This window comes from Kogia breviceps, chromosome 9 (genome assembly GCF_026419965.1).
Source record: "Kogia breviceps isolate mKogBre1 chromosome 9, mKogBre1 haplotype 1, whole genome shotgun sequence".
NCBI classification, from domain to species: domain Eukaryota; kingdom Metazoa; phylum Chordata; class Mammalia; order Artiodactyla; family Physeteridae; genus Kogia; species Kogia breviceps.
In genome coordinates this window covers 84225141-84249960 of record NC_081318.1, presented here as the reverse complement: position 1 = coordinate 84249960, position 24820 = coordinate 84225141, and the positions used below count along the sequence as shown (strand labels likewise).

Sequence of the window (24820 nt, the reverse complement as noted above, 5' to 3'; positions counted from 1 at the left end):
CTTTTGTTCACAGAACCCCAAATCATTTTAACCAATGTAAAAATAAAGCTATAATAGCCTAGTGTAGACCAATGTTGATCTAAAATGGAAGTATGATTTATTAATTATATAAAGTTCTTTTCAGCTAAGGCACTAGTCATCCTGCTTTATACATCTCTTACAAGTGTCTACCTTATAAAAATTTACCAAATTTGAAATATAATAAATAAGAAATTACTTAAAATAGATTTGAGAAAGTGAGTTTATACTACAATATTTCTATAATTTGGAGTAAATATTATCAATACCTTATGCTCTGAGTAATTATGAAATTATATCATTCTCCTTCCTTTATCTTCTGTAGCTTTTCCATTCAGAAACATATATATTTAATCGAAGGCAAAAGGCTACACTTTAAGTAACCTGGCAGACAGGAACCAAATGTAATATATTTTGTATTTAAAGGGCTTGAAACTTTTTTTATGGCCATTAATGATATTTCCAAGGTTTTACTGTTAAATACAGTTGTAAGAAATCTTTGACACTAACATCAAACTAAGAATGAAAAATTGTTACACTTACCTCTGATCTCCTCCCTCTGTTCAAATAAGTACAGACTGGGCTGAAAGCACCACTCCCACAAACATACAAATGCGTGCGGTTGAAAGCCTGAATTACACGGACGAAGTTCCCGCAGCCATGCTAAAACAATGGGTAAATAAGCGGTTAGTAACCGAATGACTTTTATAGCTATTTCTAAGTATTACTGTGATACTTTGTTATACATTTTCCTTTCTGCCCTAACTTTTTAATTATTGTTAGGAGATAACAAGAGAACATGGTGAATTTTAGGAGGAAGGTAGTTTACCAGATAATGAATAAAATGATATGTCTCTCGTATTTCAGTATTTATATACTGGGCACCTTTTTATGTTCTGAAACTTTATGAGCTTACTCTTTATCTGAGAAAGTTTAGAAATTGAAAGGTACACCAAATTGTTTTCTCAAATTTTCCTCAAAACATTACACATACACACACGCACCCTCAGATATTATATAAACATGTTTTGAATGAACTTGTGTTTATAGAAGGTCCATATTATCATTAGTTACAGTTGCAAACACTATTGGCCTTCATAATTGGTGAATAAAGCAAACCTTAAACAAAATGCCAGCATTGTTGCTTTCTATGAAAAATAATGGAATCCTGATCTCTCTGCTCTTTTTTTTTTTTTTAAACAGCTTTTTTTTTTTATGCGGGCCTCTCACTGTTGTGGCCTCTCCCGTTGCGGAGCACAGGCTCCGGACGCGCAGGCCTAGCGGCCATGGCTCACGGGCTTAGTTGCTCCGCGGCATGTGGGATCTTCCCGGACCAGGGCACGAACCCGTGTCTCCTGCATCGGCAGGCGGATTCTCAACCACTGCGCCACCAGGGAAGCCCTCTCTCTGCTCTTGATACCCTAAAATACTTTCCTCTCCCACAAAACTCCTTTCTCACCTGTTCCCAATCCAACCATTGGAAAGGCTGTCGTTTATTCACTCAATGAAATGCAAAATAATTATGGTAATTATAAGTTGACTGTGACTTTGCAGAAATACATAAACATGGTCAGCACCAAATGCAGATCTCTGTGACTGAATTAACCATTGAACGTTCTACACTTGCAGGGTCACTATCCTTTGCTGACTACACATTAATCAAGCCTGAGGTTGAATGTGGTTCCCTTCACAAAGTCATTGATCTAGCAAAGAACATTATTAAAAATAATGTTAGAAATTAGAGACAGAAGTTTTTATAAAGAAATATGTCAAAATCTAACAGGAGTTTTCCCATGGGTGGTCATACAGTGTATTTTTTTTTCTCTTCTAGGTACCATGTATTTTACTAAATTTTTATAATGCATATTTATTGTTTATATTATTAGAAAAGTTAAAAAAATTTTCTAAAATAGAAATTTAAAGTCAATATTATTTTATATTTTCTCCTTTTATACTCATTGTTACTTGCCAGCAAATATATGTTTATTTTCATATGTAGTAACTGTATACACATGTTTCTATTATGGATTTATATTATCAAATCATCAATCACCAACTCTGCTGTTAAATAAATTCATCCTTACAGACCAGACTATATACTTTATTTATATTTTAAGACATTAAGGATTTTTGTTAAATATATAGTGTCACTGTATCTTGACACCTGTTTATAGAGGTACCTGGAAATTAACTACATAACTGCAGATGAAATGTGTTTCTCTGGAGGAAAAAGCATAGATGAAGTATGGTGTATATATAGTATGCCTATGTTAAGGGTATCTGTGAGCAATGACACTTGTGTTTATTGTTTTCACATCCCAGTCCAGTCATTCTGGGATTCTGTATATAACATTTTCCCATAAAACACGAATTCCATCCAATTCTATTAATAATAGGTTCTGTCTTTACATTTCAAATACAGGTTATACTTGTTTCATGTATATGTTTATATCAACATATTTGTTATATATATGCTTATTATGGCTAATATTTTTGAAAATTTATTATGTGCTAGACATTAGAATAATCATTTTATATACTTAACCCCTTTTACTTCCCAGGAAGTTTGATTTTTTACATTTATAGATCACATTTATTGAGCAAACTATATGTACTTAGGCACTTTATATTCATTCAGATTTTTCAACTCAACCCCTTTTAGAAAACAAAAGCTTAGATCTTGTTTAGTTAACTCGCCTGAGGTCATGTAGCTAGAAACAGGTAAAGCAGATTTTCAAACACAGATGTGTTTTACATTGAATCTTGTACTTGTAACCACTTTATAATTTGTCATTGGGTGAGAATTCCATAGTTGTTAGAGGGAAGTTTTTATAACAATTATTAATATTTACAGAGCTCTTAATCCTTTGATATTAGTTGTTTTTAATCCTCACAGCAATGTTCCAATTAAAGTATTCAGTCCCATGTTAGTGATGAGGAAATTGAGTTCTGAAAAATGTTAAATGAAGTGCTCTAGGTTTAATAAATAACTCTGGGTCTTGAATCATGGCTACCCTCAACCATAAAGACTAATTCCCACACTATCTGATGATGCTTTACTGTGCTCCTCCAAAGCCTCCCCAAAGAGAAAAACATGAAAGGAAAAATAAATCAATTGCTTTAATTATTGAAAATCATTTTCTAGGTCTTTTCCATTTCCATTGTGCTTAGTTTCTGTCCACATTATTTCTGTCCTAGACCACTGCAGTTGTGTCAATTCCATCCAGAAAATATTTATTTACTGAACTCATTCTGTGAAAGCACTGTATATGGTGCTAGCAATACTGAAATGAATAGATTCAATTCCTGTTTTCAGAGAAAGGACAGTATAATACATCAGGCTGTAGTAGATGCTATAATAGGGTTATATTTTTCAAAGTGTACTATAGAAAGAGGAAATGAGTAACACTGAAGTGGGTGTAATGGTTTGACAGTGGATGTCATTTGAGCTGGAGCTTGCAGAATAAGCTAGAGATTCTGACAGGCAAAAGCATAAGAAAGGAACATTCCAACAGAAAACACAGCATGAACAGAAAAACTGGAGGCATGATAGTGCAGGATCTAGTTGGGGAATAGTGCCTAGAGAGGACAGAGGATTATTGTGTGATGAAACCAGAGAGGCAATTAGAACTGGACTATCATCATGCCATAGCATGATGGGCAGCAGAGAGTGAATTTAAGCATACAGATCTCAGAGCCAGACGACCTGGGTTCACACTCTGGCTTTATCTTTTACTAGCTGTTTGAACTTGAGATATTTACTTAGCCTCTCTGTGCTTCAATCTTTTTATCTGTAAATGGTGATGATAATATTTGTTCTAAGCAGTATACTTCTGAAGCACTTAGAACAGTGTCTGGCACATAATAAATATACCCAGTGTTAGGTATTAGATTCTTTCATATATATTTTCAGTTCCAATTGTCAGTAGAAACCCTGTGTAATGGACAGGGAATTTGTCCTGCATAGAGATTCGTACAGGTCCTGACCACAGCAGACATCCATAAAATGTCTGCGGAATGAGACATCAGTGAAATTCAGTACCATGGATGCTTTCTTTTTATTACTTAATCCCCTTTCAAAACTATTTCAACGTACAATGCTAAATGAAAAATCAAGCTACTAACATTATGCAGAATGTAATACCATTTTATGTATATACATATACATGTCATATACTAAAATACTGGAAGAATATACCCCCAATTTTTAAGTTATTATGTTTGGGTAGTGTAATTTATTTTATTTACTTAACAGTGTGTGCTTACTATGTGCTATGTACTGTTCTAAGCTCTCTGCAAATATTAATTCACTAATCCTCTTAATAACCCAATAAGATAGGTTTTATGAGTAGCCCATTACACAGTTAAGAAAAATGAGGCACAGAGAGGTTAAGTCTCCAGGGTCAGAGAGCTAATAAGAGATTGTTTTCTGTTGCTCTCTGCATGCTCTTCTAGGCCTTCAAAAATTTCTGTGTTAACAGGTATTAGTTATATAATTTTAAAATAGATGTTTTAAAATAATATATCCTGGAGCTCAGATTAATAGGGCTTTAAAAATATTGACTCTTCATGGTCCATACTATGCAATGGAAAAAAAATACCTCTTAATTTTTTTCTTCTTGGCCTATACTTCTTGGTCTGGGGAATATATCAAGGTATTTTGACAAATGTATTCCTAAAGAAAATATATTTTCAAATAGTTTAGGATCCTCTGGTCACAGAAACAGGGAAATTGATATTCTACAATTAATAAATCAAGTTTGACATTGTGTGTATGTAATGCATATAGGTCTAAATATATGTAACCATGCTTAATTTTTCAATGATCTCATACAGTATTTACTTAGCACATTCATTATGCTCTATCTCATTGGATATGTTTGACATCATGTGTTATTGTTTAAGCTCAATTTATTTAGCGTATGCATAAAATATTAATGTTCAGAAATAAACAGAGCATGTAGGAATGTGAATAAATAGGGGCAAAAAGGGAAATTGGGAGGTAAGTTATACTCTCTTAGCTGAGGCAGACAATAAGCTATATTCCCACCATGATAATTTATTTTCCTGATAAACATTAGTTTATTATATAGTATTATGATACACATTACCTGGTATCAAATTTTAAATTATATTGAATTATTTTCTAATAATTGAGTATTATTTTTATAACTTTAATTCAAGTTTGATATAAGTAAATATAAAGGAATAAGAGATGTTTGATTCTACTGGTTTTTTTCAGTTGTTATAGAAATATGAAATTTGTCACTAGTTTAAGCTTTTCTTAGTAGAAGATTAATATAATATTTAAAAGTAAAAAAATTAATTTAACCAAAATATACCTTTAAAAGTAGTACATAATGAATTTATTATAAACTTACTAATCTAAAGGTATTAATAACTCAGTATCCACTGTGTCCTACCCCCAACCTGAGAAAAGTACTTGGAATAGATTCCCATGCTTACTGCTTCCATCTCCATTTTTCCAGATCTTGTTGAAATTTCATGAAGTGCCGAGATACAGATCTGGGTACTGGATGCAATCACTAAAAATGCAGTGAAAGAAGTTCTAGAGTGTTTCAGGTGCATGCACAGGGAGGGGCAGCTAGCCCAGTCCTGGCTGGCAAGAAAGGACTCTCCAGAGAGGTGACATCTGCACTGTTATTTGAAAGGATAAGTAGATGATTCCCAGGTTAAAAAGATGGGAAGGTAATTCAACAAGAAGAGAATCACATGTAGCCTGTACCAAAGGCTGAAAGAGAGAAAGGGTACAACTTATTTGAATTTCAGTATTATTGAACTAGAATAAGGGGAAAAGTTAACATAAGACCTAGCATAGTTGCCACCAAATCTATCAAACCTTTCCTAAATATCCCAGGTGCAATGAATTTTTTCTTTGTCTTTTGCGTGTATCCTCAGCATTTATCATATTCTACACGGAGAAGTGGCATGTTTTATCAACTAAGAGCAAAAAGATCTAGAGCCATATGTGCCTGAGTCGGACAGAGGCCTCCCACTTGCAGGCAGTGCAGCTTTGGGTGAGTTCCTTACTCTCTTAGTGATTCAGTTTATCTATCTTAAAAATGTGGATGACGACAGTAATGTCCATCTTGCAGCATTGTCATGAGGATTAAAACAAAACACTTAGAATAGCACCTGGCCCATTCCATTAAGTGTTGGCTAGTAGTACTTGGTAATTATTGTATATATGTCTCATCATCTCCAGTATATTGTAAAGACTCTTAAAGGTAGGAACTTCACCTTATTTACCTCTGGTTCCTTCACTTCAATTAACTGATTTGTACAAATTAAAATATTCAGTTCCTGCATTTTAAAAAATGAAATATTAAGTAATTAGATGATATTTATTCCAAAAGAGCTAAGAGATTCTTAAATATTTAGTTTCATTGAGAAGTGTAATTAAAATGTTGTTCTATACAACTTCTATTTAGCATCATTTTTCTGCCACTGTTATCCTGATTAAAGGACACTTGTTTGTAAGTACCTCACATGCCTTAAGCGAGATGAATTTGTCAACATTCTCTTCTCTTGCATAGACAGAGCATCTATTTGAAAGTTAGTTTGATTATTATTTCCCAGGACCCAACAGCGTTGGCTGTACTACAACAGAGCCCACTACCAGTTACCTCTGATTGGCCGTGTGGCAGAATATAAAGATATCCATGAATGATATTACAGCATGACAAAACTATGTGAAAACATAAGCATGTATTGAAGATTTCATCTAATGACGTTTAATTATAAGAAAGCAAATAACAGAGCATTTCTACTTTGCCAAAAGTAGAAGGAAATCAAATGACTTGGCTAAGACTCTTCAGAAAATCAACAACAATTTTTGGAAAGAGAATGTGCAAAGGTATCTAAATCCTATATATTCTGCCTGTGGCAGTTTGTATGAATGGGACACAGAAATTTTTCTGAACAAAGAACAATTAAATCCAGTAATTACAACCACAGGATATTATTGTAGCAAAAGGTGAGACATGATCGCATAAACATCAATGGGAAAAATCCCTACATTAGGGGATGAAAGAAAATAGTTTAATTCATGAAAAATTATTGAAATCATAGCTTCAGGGGACCAAAAAAAAAGTGCCTTTTCTACAACATTATACTTCATTCTGCTATTGGTTCCCTAGAAAGCAATTGTAATGTACTCTTTTGAATGTTTCTATCACATTTTTCTGGATTTTTTTCCTTTTTGATTGTGGTCCAACAGATGCTGTGGGTAGCAAATATGCTCCTGTGAGCTCCTTTTGCCCATTTAAAATTTTCTCTTATAAGGTGAATTATGAAACTAAAACAATGAAACCCTGAGCTGAGTCACTCCTGGTGAGCACTCTTGCCAAAACACCCTCTGGTGAGACCCGGAGATCTGCACTCCAGAGTCTGCTGTGGTCCTGCCTTAAGCCAGGCTTTTTCAGAACTTTGTACCTGAACTGCTAAGAATCAATAAAATATAAAAGTTTCATTTCCACACTTCTTCCAAAAGGAAGAAGTTTGAGACAAGAAGGTGAAATGATATCTAAGCTTCATTATAAACATTAAATGACTTGTGCACATTAAAGAGCTGTTCCATGTAGTTTTTATAATATGCAAGAATAATTTAATGTGTCAGTTTCAGCAAGTCATTTGTAGAAATCAATATAGATTTATTTCTTGATTCTTTATATGGAATCTTTATATGGAATACATTTTGTAAAAGTATTGCACATTGAACATTTACTGATATTTGTATCTGCTTGATTTTTGTTTCTGTGGTTATTTTTAATTAACAAAGATAACAGCCATTACTGGTGATTTATGCTTCTGGAATGTGCTGGCTAACCACTACCCTTTTGACGAGAATCTTTCTTTGGAAAAGCCCACATGGTATCTGGGAGCTACTCCAGACACTTGAATTATCATTATTTCAGCAGCCTGCTGAGAATTCTGCAGGTTGGATCCACTTTGAACAGGGGTTATTACTGAAATCCATCATGAAAAGTGTCAGGGTTCAATAATGAAAGCAAAGCAGGAAATTTTTACCCAGTCAGGAATTCCTACATTACAGTGTTTAAGAGTTCCAATCACTTTGCATTTACATTTCTTACTATGTGTCCAGCAGAGGATTCAAAACACCAATACCCTTTGTCTCATTCTTGGATGCACTCAAAGTACATGAATTCAAAGACCAAATATTTAAGTTTGGGATTTTTTTAAGCACTCACTGTGGGATCTTTGCCAGCCATTTTGCACTCTTCAACTTTGATTGTAGATGCTGGCCAGAAAACCTGCTCAGAAAGGAAAATAAAGGTTGCATAATCTCACTTGTATATATGACAGCTCAGTGCTCTTCATTTACTTTATGCTAACAGATTTCTTTAAGTTAATTCTATAGTTATATTTGAAATTTCTTCTTTCATTTTATGAACTCAAGTTAATAAAGATTTTATTACTTTATTCTAACAATTGTGTTTTTGTTTCTTCCATGAATTTTTCCTTCAACAATTCTTTCTATAATATGTGCTCATTTACTAATGGTACAGTTTTAAAATAAGGGAATTATTGATGTGCACAATATAATGTATATTTCCCTCCCTCTGATTTATAGTACACTTTTCACAACTGCTTATATCACAATGAATTTATGTTTATTCTGCTATCTTGGGTTTTTTTTGGTAAACTACACAGCTACGCTGGTAAATTTACTGCAAACTAGGTACTTCAACAGCTAAAATAACCTGGGTAAAGATTCTCTCTCTGACATACTGTGCTAGCATGCTAAGTCATTGCAGCCTTGGGTCAGGTCTGATGGGGAAGGTTTTTTTTTTTCATTGTCAGCCTGTAACTCATTGTTAAAATAATACATTCAGTTGTGTTCTTGCTGTAATAAATTTATAATTAATTTACTTTTATTTCTTTACTTTAATGAAGCTCAATTTATTTCCTTGCTGTGAAATAGAATGATAAATAGAGTTAACCCTTGAACAACTCAGAGGTTAGGGACACTGACCCTATATTCCAGTTCCACATCCAAAGATTCAACCAACCATGTATCATATAGTACTGTAGTATTTACAACCAAAAAGAATCTGCATATAAGTGGACCCGTGCAGTTCAAATCCCTGTTGTATAGGCCACATTTTTTCAAAGAACACTGCATTTAATAATTGTGTTCTTTTCAAGGCCTTCTTGGTTTATGTACAGATGACAAGGTACGCTGTCCTTTAATCTGACCATTTTTCACGCTATACTCCATGCTTCTCCTTTTCCCTTTCGATGTATGTATACACAGGAAGTATTTTCTCATTTAGCTTCAAGTTTTAGATGGCTGAAAACTATGAAACTAGACATGGAGAGTTGAATTGATTATATTTTCAGTCCTTGAAATAGTAGTAATTTCCAACTATTTATTGATATATGACCTGTATTTTCTATTGTTCTAATGAAGTACATAATTTTTTCATTGTATTTGAAACTTTTAAAGAAAAAGACACCTAGGAATTTAGCATTGCCCTCATGAAAATGATAAACTTACACTCAAAGGTTCTTGACTTATGTTGTTAATATTCAAGGAAAGAATGTGATCTTTGCTGCCCACATATATCCGGTCCTGATCTTCATCCATTAATAATATCCTGTAGTCTAAAGGGTGGTGAGATAGGCTGAAGTATTCAGAGGTCTTGGTTTCTCGAAGCTCTGAAATAGTGAATAGCACAAGTGAAAACTGAGTATCTTGATTCCATTATTTTAATGAAAATTATCTTATGGAAATATTTACCAAAAAAGTCAAAATACATTTTCCTCCTACAATAAATTAATTTTAAAACAGTTATGTTAGTGGAGATTTTTATTTATTGCCTCTATGCTGAATTAAAACATAAATAAATCCATAAATGCAATGTTAAAGTTTATAGTAGTACTGCTTGATTACAAAATTATTCACATTTTGCTAGGACCTCAACTCAGTTGTTTATTGTTTGTCATCAGCTCAAAGCTTGTTAAAATAAATCACCCCAAAAAATACAGCAAGTGATTAGATTGAACAAAAATAAAAGCAATGATGGTGTGAATGTCTTCCTAGACTCTCTTAATATTTTATTGTTGGACTCAATACGTTCATCATTTTAGGATTGTTGTTTCCTACCCTGAATATTTACCTTACTTCCTCAATGTAATTCTAACTAGTTTAATATATTTTTCTATAAATTACTTGAAAACAGACCTACTTTTTTTTCCATTACATGTCATTCAGAAGGCAATGTCATTTAAATAGCAATATGCCTATGTATATATAAAAAGAAAAATATGAATTTTCAGATATTCTGAATTTTTAGATTTTTTATCATCTCAATGGGCAGTGACACATGTTCACTTAAATTCTTTTACATTATATGTGTCTGTATAGCTGAACTCTCAAGACAATGAATGCACCAGGACAATTAAAAAAAAATCAATAATCATTATAGCAGATTCAATTTTCTTTCCAGTCAAAATGCTCCTTTGCACAACTTAAGACTTTTCCATTCAAGTAGTTCAGGAGCTCTTTTGTTCTTTCAATTATGATCTTAAGAGAGTGACAAACTCTACAAGAGTCTGCTTTCAGGGATACTCTTTCAATGATGAACTATTTCTAAATTTTTAGTCATTGAATCACAAACACATTTCTAGAAATTCTGATAGGGCCGTGGATTGATTTAAACCAAAATTAAAAAGTATAAGAGTCCTTATAGGCAGCCACAAACTATATTCTGTGAGTACCTGGGCCATATTCCATGTGTGAAGATAGAGAAGCAACGAATTTAACCTGTTCTCTGGGCACAACAGTTCAGAATGTCTGTCATAATATCCTTCAAATGATTTTATATCTAGCCAATAATTTACAAATACTATGGGAGCAGCATAGTGATTATGAAGTCACCTGTGGCACCGAACTCTGTGACATTGAACAAATTATTTAACCTCTCTGTGCCTTAATTTCTTCATTTGTAAAAAGCAACAATAATGGTCTGAGAGTCCATATGGAAATCAACAGAATACATGTAAATATTTGAAAAGAGTAACAGAGGAAGTATTCAATCAATTATAATAATTATTACTGTTAGTATTATCAATTCTGAATCATTAATTATAGGAAAGCATGAAACTAGAAAAAAATAGATGCCTATTTTCCTACTTTTTTCTTTTAAACTTAAGGAGCTAGATTCCTAAAATTACTAACACAGGATCTTAAATCAAAGTCTCTGACATTCTTTCCACTCAGTGACAGCAAAGTGTAAGATTTTTTATGTGGAAGAAACCATTAACAAGTTACTGAAGTATTTAAGAAGAGTCTTATGAAGTAACTCACAAAAGAGGACAAGACGTTGAAAGAGCATTTAAACAAGAGACTGGAAGACAGATCTTTGGAAATAAAAGATTTGAGATGCTGAGCACTGTGCAGCATGCTAATCTAGTTACTGAGCCTCACTAGAAATCACAGACAGACAGGTGATGCAGCTGGCAGCCCTGGTGCGACTGGCCTAAAAACTGGAACACCTTCTTTCGCGAGGACAGCAAAAAAGAGTGGAGGGATGGGATGTTGTTCAGGAAAAGAGTTAGCCTCTGTTAGACCAGAGGTTATTGCTGAAGTAGGAAAAAAAATCCAAGAGCTCAGAACATGAAAGAGAATATAAAATGCAACAAATGTCACTCAAAGGTTGGAAAAGACACATTCTCCTTTGATTTTGCCTAAAATCCAGAGTGTTTAATAAATCTTGCTTTTCATCCTATGGAGGAGATTCATGGTTGCATAATTTTCCTGTAAAACATCATTTGTAGGGTGCTGGCTGGGTGCAGAAAAGATATTCAACAAATACCTCATGAATAAATAACTCTCCAGTGAAATCCACAGATTAAAGAAGTAAAATATGACTGAGTTCGTGGCATCTGGGGCCCAGTCACTGGAGTCTGAATGCTGACTCTGCCATTTCATTTATATATGTACCTGGCCAGTGCCTTTATCCCTCTAGACTCCAGTGTCCTCATCTTTAAAGTCAGGATAATAATAGTCCCTATATCATAGGGGTATTGTGAGGTTTAACTTGTTAATATACATCAAGAGCTTAAAAGAGTACCTGTCTCACAGTGACATGGGTTACATGGGTTACCTATTATTATGAGTTGGGACAAGACTTCAAGCTTCAGTCAGACAAGTAAGAAGAACAATTCCTTACACAGGGAGAAAATATGGAAGACTAAATAGTCTGATTTATATGTATTAATATATTTAATATTTCTTTTTGTCACATGTAGAATCTACTGAAATTATTTGAGCAGTACAGTAAAATAGTAAATCATTTTTAAGAATAACAGTTTGGTGTGCAGGATAATTTTGGGGCATGTGAGGTTGGAAAACCAAGAGATGCTCTTCCAGATATGATGATGATAAAGACCTGATTTGCCAGAAATAAAAAGGAAGAGAGGAGTTTATGTGAGGGTCACTTAAACGATTTGGAATGATTTTATATGAAGTTGGTCTTTGGGTAAAAGGAAGAGGCAATTATCTTCAAAGATGTAAACTAAGAACAGGATAAATGAACATGGCCTTTACTAATTTTGAGAGATTCAAAAGGGAAATTACTTTGGTAAAGAGATTACTTGAGTGTTGATAGATTAAATTCAAGTAAAAGTGGAAATGTGCTACAAGCATGTAAAATTAGGTAACTAATTTGTCATTAGAAGTATCAAATCTGCAGGGAGAGATTTCCAATTCTTCTCACGGATGACATGAAGCTCAGAGAGTAGACAGCTCTGAGGAAGCTCTGAGGAAGAGTAAGTCTAAAGTGAAAAGCAAAACACAGAGATGCATTGATCATCAGATCCAAAAAGAGTATCTCTGTAATTGAAGCTCAAAGTGAGTCATGATGTACAGGCAGCAGTTTCATATTGTGGAGAGAGTACAGAATTGGAGTCAGACAGTTCTGAGTTGAAATCCCAGTTTCATCGCTTACTAATCTGTTACTTTAAGAAAACTACCTTACTTCTCCCAGGTTTTGATTTTCTCATCTATAAATTGGTTATGTTAATACATAGCTCAAAGGATGTTCCACCAGCACACAGTAGAAGATCAGTGTGCTCCTTTTGGCAGGAGAGATTACTGACCCTCTGTCTAACAGATATATTCTTTTTCTTTCCTGTTGGCAGGGAACCATATGCCAACCATAGTGGATCCCCCAGCAAGTGAGTGACTAAAAATATGACCATGTGACTAGTTCTGGCCGATGAGATTTAGAGGGAAGCCCTCTGCAAGGTTACTAGAAGAGGTTTCTTCGGTCTTAAAAATGGCAAAAAAAAACAGGTGATTTATTTTTCTGCCTCTGGACATTGGTAAGTGAGCATATAATCCTTTCAGCAGTTGCTGCTACCAAAAAGATTGCTATCTGAGAATAGCAAGCAGAAATTTAGGAAAAATGCTGAGTTCTATAAGAAATCATTCAATGTCTGCGCTAACCCTACAACTGCTCTACTACAGGATTCCTTCTGTTATATATGAATTTTTTAAAAAAATCCTTGCTTATTTTTAGGCACCTTGAATTGAGGTTTTCATTTCCAATTGTTTAAACCCTTACTAACTGATAATATCTCTCCAGTGTTCACAGCCCCTAACACCTTCTCACTCTTTCTACCATGGTTTGTTTAGTCTGGCTATTTAAAAAAAAAAAAAAATTTTTTTTTTTTTTTTTTTTTTTTGCCTTCACTTCCCAATGTATATTGAAATAAAACCAAGAGTGTGAACTGAGCTGAGAAAACAGTCTCAACTAAATTTTACTTGCAAGTTACAAACAATGGCAGTTCTCTTTACCTGTTTCATCAGAAAATAATCAATTTCTTGCATTAATTCAAATACCAGAGGGAGCAATAACTGCATTAACTTAAGACCTTTCTGGTCCAAGGATTTTATCTCTTTTTCTGGGCCATAAAGCTATCTTAAAATTTAATTACCTATAGCTCATTGATAGCTGACAGCTGTTAACCAAGGAAGATTTACTTTAGAAGTGCCTCTGTTAGAAGCCTAGAAGCTAAGGCTATTTTTTTTTAATGCTATTTAAATTGCTGGTACTTAGCCATAGTTGAACTCTGGGGCTTGGGAAAAACAAAAAATCAAAATGAACCTTTTTTTTTTCTTAAAGAATAAAGAGATGAGTTCAAAGCATCCAGGATCTTTATCTATAAAGAGAATGACTGAATAATCCATCATTTTTGGTTTAATGCAGATCCAACTTAAGTCAATGAATGATTCAATAATTTGGCTACAGTTAGAGAAAATGACTGATTTAATGATTTGGCTACAGTGAGAGAAGGAACTCACAATTATTGGTCTCTCATCTAAACAAGTCACAGAATGGCCCTGTCCTACATTTCTTTACATCTTAATAATTATGTCATTCTTTTTACAGCATTGGGGGTACAGCTAGTTGAGCTGTTTCTCCGGACATGCTCAACTGACTGAGAAGGAACTTTGAGAGTATGCAGTATTCGAAAATGCAGTGGCCCCACAAAGGGCAGTGTAGGTCTCTAAATCCTTGGGAAAATCTCCTGGGAAACAGTATTAAAAAAAAAAAAAAAAACTACATGCTTCTATCCTGAAATCCACATTATTGTAGCGTTCTAGGGTGGAAAATTACTGTAATGCCTTCCATGGCAGTGTTCCCTGAGGGAAAATTTGTAGCATGATATGCTCACCTGAAATTCATGTATTGACATGGGCTTATCTTTGTATGGACACCATTGTGAGCCTTGAGAATTTAACCAGGGCTGGGAGAAAAATAAGTTCCCCCCAAATATAAACCCTTGCAATATAAGCTTCTGGGACCACTTGAATATAGTCAACACACTGCTATAGCAATTACAACATAGTTTAATATACAGAATATATTGTCTGTAATTAACACTCTATCCCTAACCATATTAAGAATTAACATTTGTTCTCTGTTAGTGATCTTAACATTTCTGAGGTGACTAAGTCAGTTAGAACTTATTCATGTGCTCGAAAATGTGTTCTTTGTGGAGGAAGGTGGAGAGTCTAGAGTTCTCTTTTATGAATAATACGTATCTGTTAAACTACTGATTAGGGAACACATTCCCTCAGAATACTATATTATCTTTGGTCTTTTATAAGTTTCAAAAACAAACAAAAGATTACTTGATTGAAAATCAATCCCCAGGGGTCTCTATATGAGAAGCATATGCAATGGTGGCTTATTAATTATATTTAAAGTTCATGATGTGCTATTAATTAATTAATTATTATTATTATTTTTTTTTGCATTACTTCAATATTTTACTTTTAGGGACCACAGATGAGTTAAGAAGTTCTGGTAAATATTGGAGAGGCAGGATCCCTATCACAAAGGCTTTGAGTACCAACATAAGAGGTTTCTACTTTGTTTTAAGGACATTTGTGAGCATTGGGCAGCTACAAAGCAGGAAAGCAACAAGGTCATCTTCTGCCATCAGACACTATTTATTAAACAGAAAAATTAATGAAGACCAAGTGTCTACCACACCTGAAGACTGTCCCATCCCCAGGGCCCCTGCTGTGAAGCTTGTCACAGAGAGAGAAAGCATGGTTTGGAAATCAAGGGATGTTAATGTCATGGGCCCTGTCACAGAGCAGCTACTCAGAATAGATGTGTGGAAGGAGTGCAGGAATAACCAAGTGAGTGAGTGTGCCCCAGAGGGTGTGGAGAAAAGGGAACCCTTTTGCACTGTTGGTGCCAATGTAAATTGATACAGCCACTATGGAGAACAGTATGGAGGTTCTTTAAAAACTAAAAATAGAACTACCATATGACTGAGGAATCCCACTACTGGGCCTATACCCTGAGAAAACCATAATTCAAAAGGACACATGTACCCCGAATATGCTATTAATTTATATATTCAATACATATTTATTAAGCCCTTATCAAGGCAAGCTAGACATCTGCTCACAAAACAGGACACTAATATGAACATACCAGGCCCCTATGACAATTGCAAATCTTGCCTTACATTCTGTTATTTTGTTTGGCTAAGCCCACCATGACAGTTTCCTCACCATAAACCTCAGCTCTCCCTCTGGCAGAATGCACACCTACAGATTTTAAAGTAAATCCTTAGCATGTCTTTTACTTTGGAGACATTGCTACTGACAGGGTAATTTCCTCTCCTGAATGTCTTATCTCAGAAGAATTTTAAGTAGAGTGGGCTTAAATGACCCATCCTCTCCCTGAGGCTCACTATCTTGAAAAGGGGTTAGAAACTGAACTTCACCTATCCCTTTAGGACAAACAGTCAGATAAAGATAAGACCAGTGAAACTTCAGCAGGCTGACACTGCAGTTCCTAATTCCTAAGGCAAAGAGACACCAGAAGGAATGTAGTAAAAGCACATTTGCTCAAAAATAATAGACCCAAATAGCTACCATTTGTGGGTTTAACAGCAGGAATAACTGTTCTAGGTGCTTAAAAAAACTGTTTAATTTGCATTTAAAACCTCTTTGTTAGGCTTTAATATCATTCCTGTTCCACATTTAAGGAAACTGAAATTCAGTTCACTTGAGCAATCTAACCAAGATCACATAGGAAAGAATAGAAGAGGCTACAGCCAGGATTCAAAGCAAGGTGGGTTCCTTAATCTGTGAACGCTATCAGACATCCTTTTGTTTTTCAAATAAGATGGACAATTTAAACACTTACTTATTGGGTTTTTACTATGTTCTTGACCTGCCCATGAGTCTGTGCAGTGCCAAATATAGTATAAGAAATGCCTCAGTCTCTCAAATTTTTTCTTTGCCAATTTGAGGAGCAGGGGGTGAGGTGGGGTGGGGAGAGGAGGACATACTCCAAACAACTTGAGAATAATCAAATTCTCAGTGATGCTTTTCTCATTAAATCATCAGAGCAAGTCCAAGAAAAGCTGCGTGAGAGTGAGATCAGAGAGTCAGATATAGCATCATGTAAGAGGTAAAACGGTTCTACTTTTCTATGTTTTTGATGGATGGGCATGATTGGCTAAGTGGAAGCAAACTGCCAAATGGATGAAAGAAAGAAAAAGGAAAACAGTTCTATTCAGTGAGTCTGGCCTGGGAAGTACAACAGTGAACACAGAATGGATCTCCCAGGCACTGCATCAGAGGGCAAATTAACCAATATATAAGAGCTTTTAAAGATGACTCTCGGGCTTCCCTGGTGGTGCAGTGGTTGAGAGTCCGCCTGCTGATGCAGGGGTCGGGGGTTCGTGCCCTGGTCTGGGAAGATCCCACATGCCGCGGAGCGGCTGGGCCCGTGAGCCATGGCCGCTGAGCCTGTGCGTCCAGAGCCTGTGCTCCGCAGCAGGAGAGGCCACAGCAGTGAGAGGCCCGCGTACCGCAAAAATAAATAAATAAGTAAAACTAAAGATGACTCTCATCCTGGTTTGCCACAAACAGCCCAGCTTTGGGCTGTTTTACCAGTGTAATTATCAATAGTGCCCCCTTTACACTCTCAAAAGATTCATGGTTTAAATAATTATTCTAATTTTAAGCTTTCTCTTCCTGGATTGAATGGTTTTCCATTACTTTTAGAACAAAATCCAAAATTCTTAATATGGCCTTTGAGGCCTGCTATAATCTGGCACAAGATTACCTCACTAGAAAATCTCAGTCATCACTATTTGGATATTTTGTTTGTGTTCTTGCCCTTCTGATCTTTTCACATCTTCAAACTTGCCTTCCTCCTTTCTGCCTTATCTTTCTACATGTTATTCCTCTTGCTGAGAGGACTTTTCCTACCTTTTTTCTAACTCCTACTCATAACTCAATCAGTAATTTCGATGTAATTTAAACTGGACTGCTTCATAAAGGCTTTCTTGATCAGGTCTCTTGATGTCAGGTCTTAGATCTGCTGAGATTTGCTCGATTTGCCTTTGAATTTTCTCTTCTCTTAAAGGCTGCCTGAAAGATCATTTGAAATAATTTAAAATGCCATGGATTGGGGGGGTGGGGGACTATACTGTATGACTTGCTAAGGCCCACACTGTCTTCTGTATATTTTTGCATCTGAAACTGCCTCAAAATATGAGACAAAGTTCTTTGTTCATTCACACTCTATCCCTTTTTTCTGTTATATTGAGTTTTATGATCTTTTAATTTTACTGAATTAAAAATTATGAGCATGGATCCACCAGAGGGAAAAGAGCAGAAACAAGAAGAACAATAATCCTGCAGCCTATGGAAGGAAAACCACATTCACAGAAAGATAGACAAAATGAAAAGGCAGAGGACTTTGTACTAGATGAAGGAACAAGATAAAACCCCAGAAAAACAACTAAATGAAGTGGAGATAGGCAACCTTCCAGAAAAAGAAATCAGAATAATGACAGTGAAGATGATCCAGGATCTTGGAAAAAGATGGAGGCAAAGATCATCGAGAAGATACAAGAAATGTTTAACAAAGATCTAGAAGAATTAAAGAACAAACACCTAGAAGAATTAAAGAACAAACAGAGATGAACAATACAATAACTGAAATGAAAAATACACTAGAAGGAATCAATAGCTGGGTAACTGAGGCAGAAGAATGGATAACTGACCAGGAAGACAGAATGGTGGAATTCACTGCCACAAGACAGAATAAAGAAAAAAGAATGAAAAGAAATGAAGACAGCCAAGGAGACTTCTGGGACACCATTAAACACAACAACATTCAGTTTATAGCGGTCCCAGAAGGAGAAGAGAGAGAGAAATGACCCAAGAAAATATTTGAAGAGATTATAGTTTAAAACTTCCCTAACATGGGAAGGGAAATAGCCACCCAAGTCCAGGAAGCACAGAGAGTCCAAGGCAGGATTAACGCAAAGAGAAACATTATGAGACACACAGTAATCAAACTGACAAAAATTAATGACAAAGAAAAATTATTGAATGCAGCAAGGGAAAAATGACAAATAACATACAAAGGAACTCCCATAAGGTTAAAAGCTGATTTCTCAGCAGAAACTCTACAAGCCACAAGGGAGTGGCACGATACATTTAAAGTGATGAAAGGGAAGAACCTACAACCAAGATTACTCTACCCGGCAAGGATCTCATTCAGGTTTGAGGGAGAAATCAAAAGTTTACAGACAAGCAAAAGCTAAGAGAATTCAGCACCACCAAACCAGTGCTACACCAAATGCTAAAGGAACTTCTCTAAGTGGGAAACAAAAGAGGAGAAAAACAAAACAAACCCATATCAATTAGGAAAATGGTAATAGGAACATACATATCGATAATTACCTTAAATGTGAAGGGATTAAATGCTCCAACCAAAAGACACAGACTCACTGAATGGATACAAAAACAAGACCCATATAATATATGCTGTCTGGAAGAGACCTACTTCAGACCCAGGGACATGTATAGACTGAAAGTGAGGGGATGGAAAAAGATATTCCATGCAAATGGAAATCAAAAGAAAGCTGGAGTAGCAATACTCATATCAGATAAAATGGACTTTAAAATAAAGAATGTTGGGCTTCCCTGGTGGCGCAGTGGTTGAGAGTCCGCCTGCTGATGCAGGGGACGCGGGTTCATGCCCCGGTCCGGGAAGATCCCACATGCCGCAGAGCAGTTAGGCCCGTGAGCCATGGCCGCTGGGCCTGCGCATCTGGAGCCTGTGCTCCGCAACAGGAGAGGCCACAACTGTGAGAGGCCTGCGTACCGCAAAAAAAAAAAAAAAAAAAAAAAAAAAGAAAGAATGTTACAAGAGACAAGGAAGGACACTACATAATGATCAAGGGATCAATCCAAGAAGAAGATACAACAATTAAAAATATATATGTACCCAACGTAGGAGCACCTCAATACATAAGGCAACAGCTAACAGCTATAAAAGAGGAAATTGACAGTAACACAATAATAGTGTGGGACTCTAACACCTCACTTACACCAATGGACAGATCATCCAGACAGCATATTAATAAGGAAACACAAGCTTTAAATGACACAATAGACCAGATAGGTTTAATTGACGTTTATAGGACATTCCATTCAAAAAGAGCAGATTACACTTTCTTCTCAAGTGCACATGGAACATTCTCCAGGATAGATCACATCCTGAGTCACAAAACAAGCCTCGGTAAATTTAAGAAAACTGAATTATATCAAGCATCTCTTCCAACCACAATGTTATGAGATTAGAAATCAATTACAGGGAAAAAAACCATAAAAAACACAAATACATGGAGGTTAAACAATACATTACTAAACAACAAAGAGATCACTGAAGAAATCAAAGAGGAAATCAAAAAATAATTAGAGACAAATGACAATGAAAACATGATTATCCAATACTTATGGGATGCAGCAAAAGCAGTTCTAAGAGGGAAGTTTATAGCAATACAAGCCTATCTCAAGAAACAAGAGAAATCTCAAATAAACAATCTAACTTTACACCTAAAGGAACTAGAGAAAGAAGAACAAACAAAACCCAAAGTTAGTAGAAGGAAAGAAATCATAAAGATCAGAGCAGAAATAAATGAAGTAGAACCCAAGAAAACAATAGCAAAGATCAATAAAACTAAATGCTGGTTCTCTGAGAAGATAAACAAAATTGATAAACCTTTAGCCAGACTCATCAAGAAAAACAGGGAAAGGACTCAATAAAATTAAAAATGAAAAAGGAGAAGTTACAATGGACACTGCAGAAATACAAAGCATCATAAGAGAGTACTACAAGCAACTCTATGCCAATAAAATGGACAACCTGCAAGAAATGGACAAATTCTTACAAAGGTATATCCTTCTAAGACTGAACCAGGAAGAAACAGAAAATATGAACAGACCAATCACAAATAATGTTTGAAACTGTGATTAAAAATCTTCCAACACACAAATGTCCAGGACCAGATGGCTTCACAGGTGAATTTTATCAAACATTTGGAGAAGAGCTAACACCCATCCTTCTCAAACTCTTCCAACAAATTGCAGAGGAAGGAACACACCCAAACTCATTCTATGAGGCCACCATCACCCTGATACCAAAATCAGACAAAGATACTACAAAAAAAGAAAATTACAGACCAATGTCACTGATGAATATACAGGCAAAAATCCTCAACAAAATACTAGCAAACAGAATCCAACAACACACTAAAAAGATCATACACCATGTCAAATGGGATTTATGCCAGGGATGCAAGGATTCTTCAATATATGCAAATCAATCAATGTGATAAACCATGTAAACAAACTGAAGAATAAAAACCATATGATCATCTCCATAAATGCAGAAAAAGCTTTTGACAAAATTCAACACCCAGTTATGATAAAAACTCTCCAGAAAGTGGGCATGGGGGAAACTACCTCAGCATAATAAAGATCATATATGACAAACCCACAGCAAACATCATTATCAATGGTGAAAAACTGAAAGCATTTCCTCTAAGATCAGGAACAAGACAAAGATGTCCACTCCTGCCACTATTATTCAACATAGTTTTGGAAGTCCTAGCCACGGCAATCAGAGAAGAACAAGAAATAAAAGGAATACAAATTGTAAAAGAAGAAGTAAAACTGTCACTGTTTGCAGATGACATGATACTATACATAGAGAATCCTAAAGATGCCACCAGAAAACTACTAGAGCTAATCAATGAATTTGGTAAAGTTGCAGGATACAAAATTAATGCACAGAAATCTCTTGCATTCCTATACACTAACAACAGAAGATCAGAAAGAGAAATTAAGGAAACAATCCCATTCACCATTGCAACAAAAAGAATAAAATACCTAGGAATAAACCTAACTAAGGAGGTAAAAGACCTGTACTCAGAAAACTATAAGACACTGATGAAAGAAATCAAAGATGATGCAAACAAACGGAGAGATATATCATGTTCTTGGATTGGAAGAATCAATATTGTGAAAATGACTATACTACCCAAAGCAATCTACAGATTCAATGCAATCCCTATCAAATTACCAGTGGCATTTTTTACAGAATTAAAACAAAAAAATCTTAAAATTTGTATGGAGACACAGAAGACCCCAAATAGCCAAAGAAGTCTTGAGGGAAAAAAAACTGAGCTGGAGGAATCAGACTCCCTGACTTCAGACTATACTACAAAGCTACAGTAATCAAGACAATATGGTACTGGCACAAAAACAGAAATATAGATCAATGGAACAGGATAGAAAGCCCAGAGATAAACCCACGCACTTATGGTCAACTAATCTATGACAAAGGAGGCAAGGATATACAATGGAGAAAAGGCAGTCTCTTCAGTAAGTGGTGCTGGGAAAACTGGACAGCTACATGTAAAAGAATGAAATTAGAACATTCCCTCACACCATACACAGAAATAAACTCAAAATGGTTTAGAGACCTAAATGTAAGACCGGACACTATAAAACTCTTAGAGGAAAATATAGGAAGAACACTCTTTGACATAAATCACAGCAAGATCTTTTCTGATCCACCTCCTAGAGTAATGGAAATAAAAAGAAAAATAAACAAATGGGACCTAATGAAACTTAAAAGCTTGTGTAAAGCAAAGGAAACCATAAACAAGATGAAAAGACAACCCTCAGAATGGGAGAAAATATTTGCAAACGAATCACCGGACAAAGGATTAATCTCCAAAATATATAAACAACTCATGCAGCTCAATATTAAAAAAACAAACAACTCAATCAAAAAATGGGCAGAAGACCTAGACATTTCTCCAAAGAAGACATACAGATGGCCAAGAACCACATGAAAAGCTGCTGAACATCACTAATTATTAGAGAAATGCAAATCAAAACTACAGTGACGTGTCACCTCACAGCAGTTAGAATGGGCATCATCAGAAAATCTACAAACAACACATGCTGGAGATGGTGTGGAGAAAAGGGAACTCTCTTGCACTGTTGGTGGGAATGTAAATCGATACAGCCACTATGGAGAACAGTATGGAGGTTCCTTAAAAAACTAAAAATAGAATTACCATATGACTCAGCAATCCCACTACTGGGAAACCATAATTCAAAAAGACACATGCACCCCAATGTTTATTGTAGCACTATTTACAATAGCCTGGTCATGGAAGCAGCCTAAAGGCCTATCGACAGACGAATGGATAAAGATGTGGTACATATATGCAATGGAATATTACTCAGTCATAAAAAGGAAGGAAATTGGGTTATTTGTAGAGAAGTGGATGGATCTACAGACTCTCATACAGAGCGAAGTAAGTCAGAAAGAGAAAATCAAATATTGTATATTAATGCATATATGTGGAACCTAGAAAAATAGTACAGACGAACTGGTTTGCAGGGCAGAAATAGGGACACAGATGTAGAGAACAAACATATGGACACCAATGGGGGAAAGTGGTGGCGGAGTTCGTGGTGGTGGGATGAATTAGGAGATTGGGATTGACATATATATGCTAGTATGTATAAAATAGATAACTAGTAAGAACCTGCTGTATAAAAAATAAATAAAATAAAATTCAAAAAATAAATTATGAGCATGAACCAAGAAAGTGAGAAAAAAATGCTATCCAATTTTTTAAATTAAGGTTTTCATGATAATAATTTATTACTATTAAAAGGTAAGGTTTATGGGGAGAAAGGCCCAGTTTTGGAATGAGCCAGCTGGGGCTGAAGTTCTTGTTTCATCATTTGTTGATACAGGGCTTGGTTTGCCCCCATTCACCCAATCACCCCCCTTTCTATTTCCCCCCACCTTAAGTCTTACATCTACAAAATAAAAGGAGGAATGAGATTATTTATTAACCAGAATGATCTCCAATGTTCCCTGCAACAATAAAAATGTCCATGAAAATAATTCCTTTTTAACTGTTTACAAGTATTATCTACTATTGTAAAATATCTGTAAAGCTAATGTAATCCTTCATATTACTATAAAAATGATAAGAAGAAAGGGCCTCTCTAAAAATCTTTCTTAGCAATATGTAATACAGAGTAATACAACTGTGTCCTTTCTGGAAAAGAAGCTAAACCAAAAACCAAGGCTTTTTTTCTCCCTACCTAAAGCATATTCCATCTGTGTTGTGTGATTCAATCTACCAGAGAATTATAAATTCTGACTACCCTTCCTCTAAGCTTACTTGGGAGGCATGAAAGCTGGCTTCAAAGATGTTAGATGCCAGGAATTCCCTGGTGGTCCAGTGGTAGGACTCCATGCTTTCTCTGCAGGGGACACGGGTTCCATCCCTGGTAAGGGAACTGAGATCCTGCATGCCATGAGGCACCGCCAAAAAACAAACAAAACAAAATCAAAACTAAAAGTAAATCACTCTGCTGTATATCTGAAATTAACACAACACTGTAAACCAACTATACTTCAATAAAATTCAATTAAAAAGAATAAAAATTTTTAAAAAACTCTAAAAAAAAAAAAGATGTTAGATGCCAATCTTTGGCTCCATGTATGTGACAAATGGTGGCTGGAGTCTATCTCAGAATATGGAGAATATACAATTAGGGGATAGCTAAGATGTCTTGAGAGTCTTTAAATTAGAAGGAAGTAACTTCTGGAAAGTAGAACCAAATCTGAAACTATTGCTAAGCTGTAGAGGGTAGCATGGATGAGCTGAGCTGTCACTACCATTGACATTCCTACTGTCAGGAAGACTGCAGCTTCAGAGTGTCCACTTAAGATGTAAACAAGGGAGATAAACTTGTGGAGGAGGAAGCACTTCATCTGACACCTCCTTTCTAGAGCTCTTGACACTTCTGGAAAAGCTGCTTGGGGCAAGTTATTCAAAAACAGTGGGTCCAAGGTAAGAACAATAGGTAGGGAGACAA

General features: G+C 35.4%; 1 protein-coding gene across 2 annotated transcripts in view; it reads right to left on the bottom strand.

Annotated features, from left to right (window-relative positions):
- Window positions 1–24820, bottom strand: part of SEMA3C (semaphorin 3C) — a 196596-nt gene that overhangs the window by 90350 nt on the left and 81426 nt on the right. For both annotated transcript variants that reach the window (XM_067042728.1, XM_067042727.1), the window contains exons 3-5: window positions 9560–9720; window positions 8250–8312; window positions 562–681 (exon numbers count right to left, since the gene is read on the bottom strand). In XM_067042728.1, coding sequence (XP_066898829.1) covers window positions 562–681; window positions 8250–8312; window positions 9560–9720 — 344 coding nt within the window. The remainder of the gene's footprint in view (window positions 1–561; window positions 682–8249; window positions 8313–9559; window positions 9721–24820) is intronic.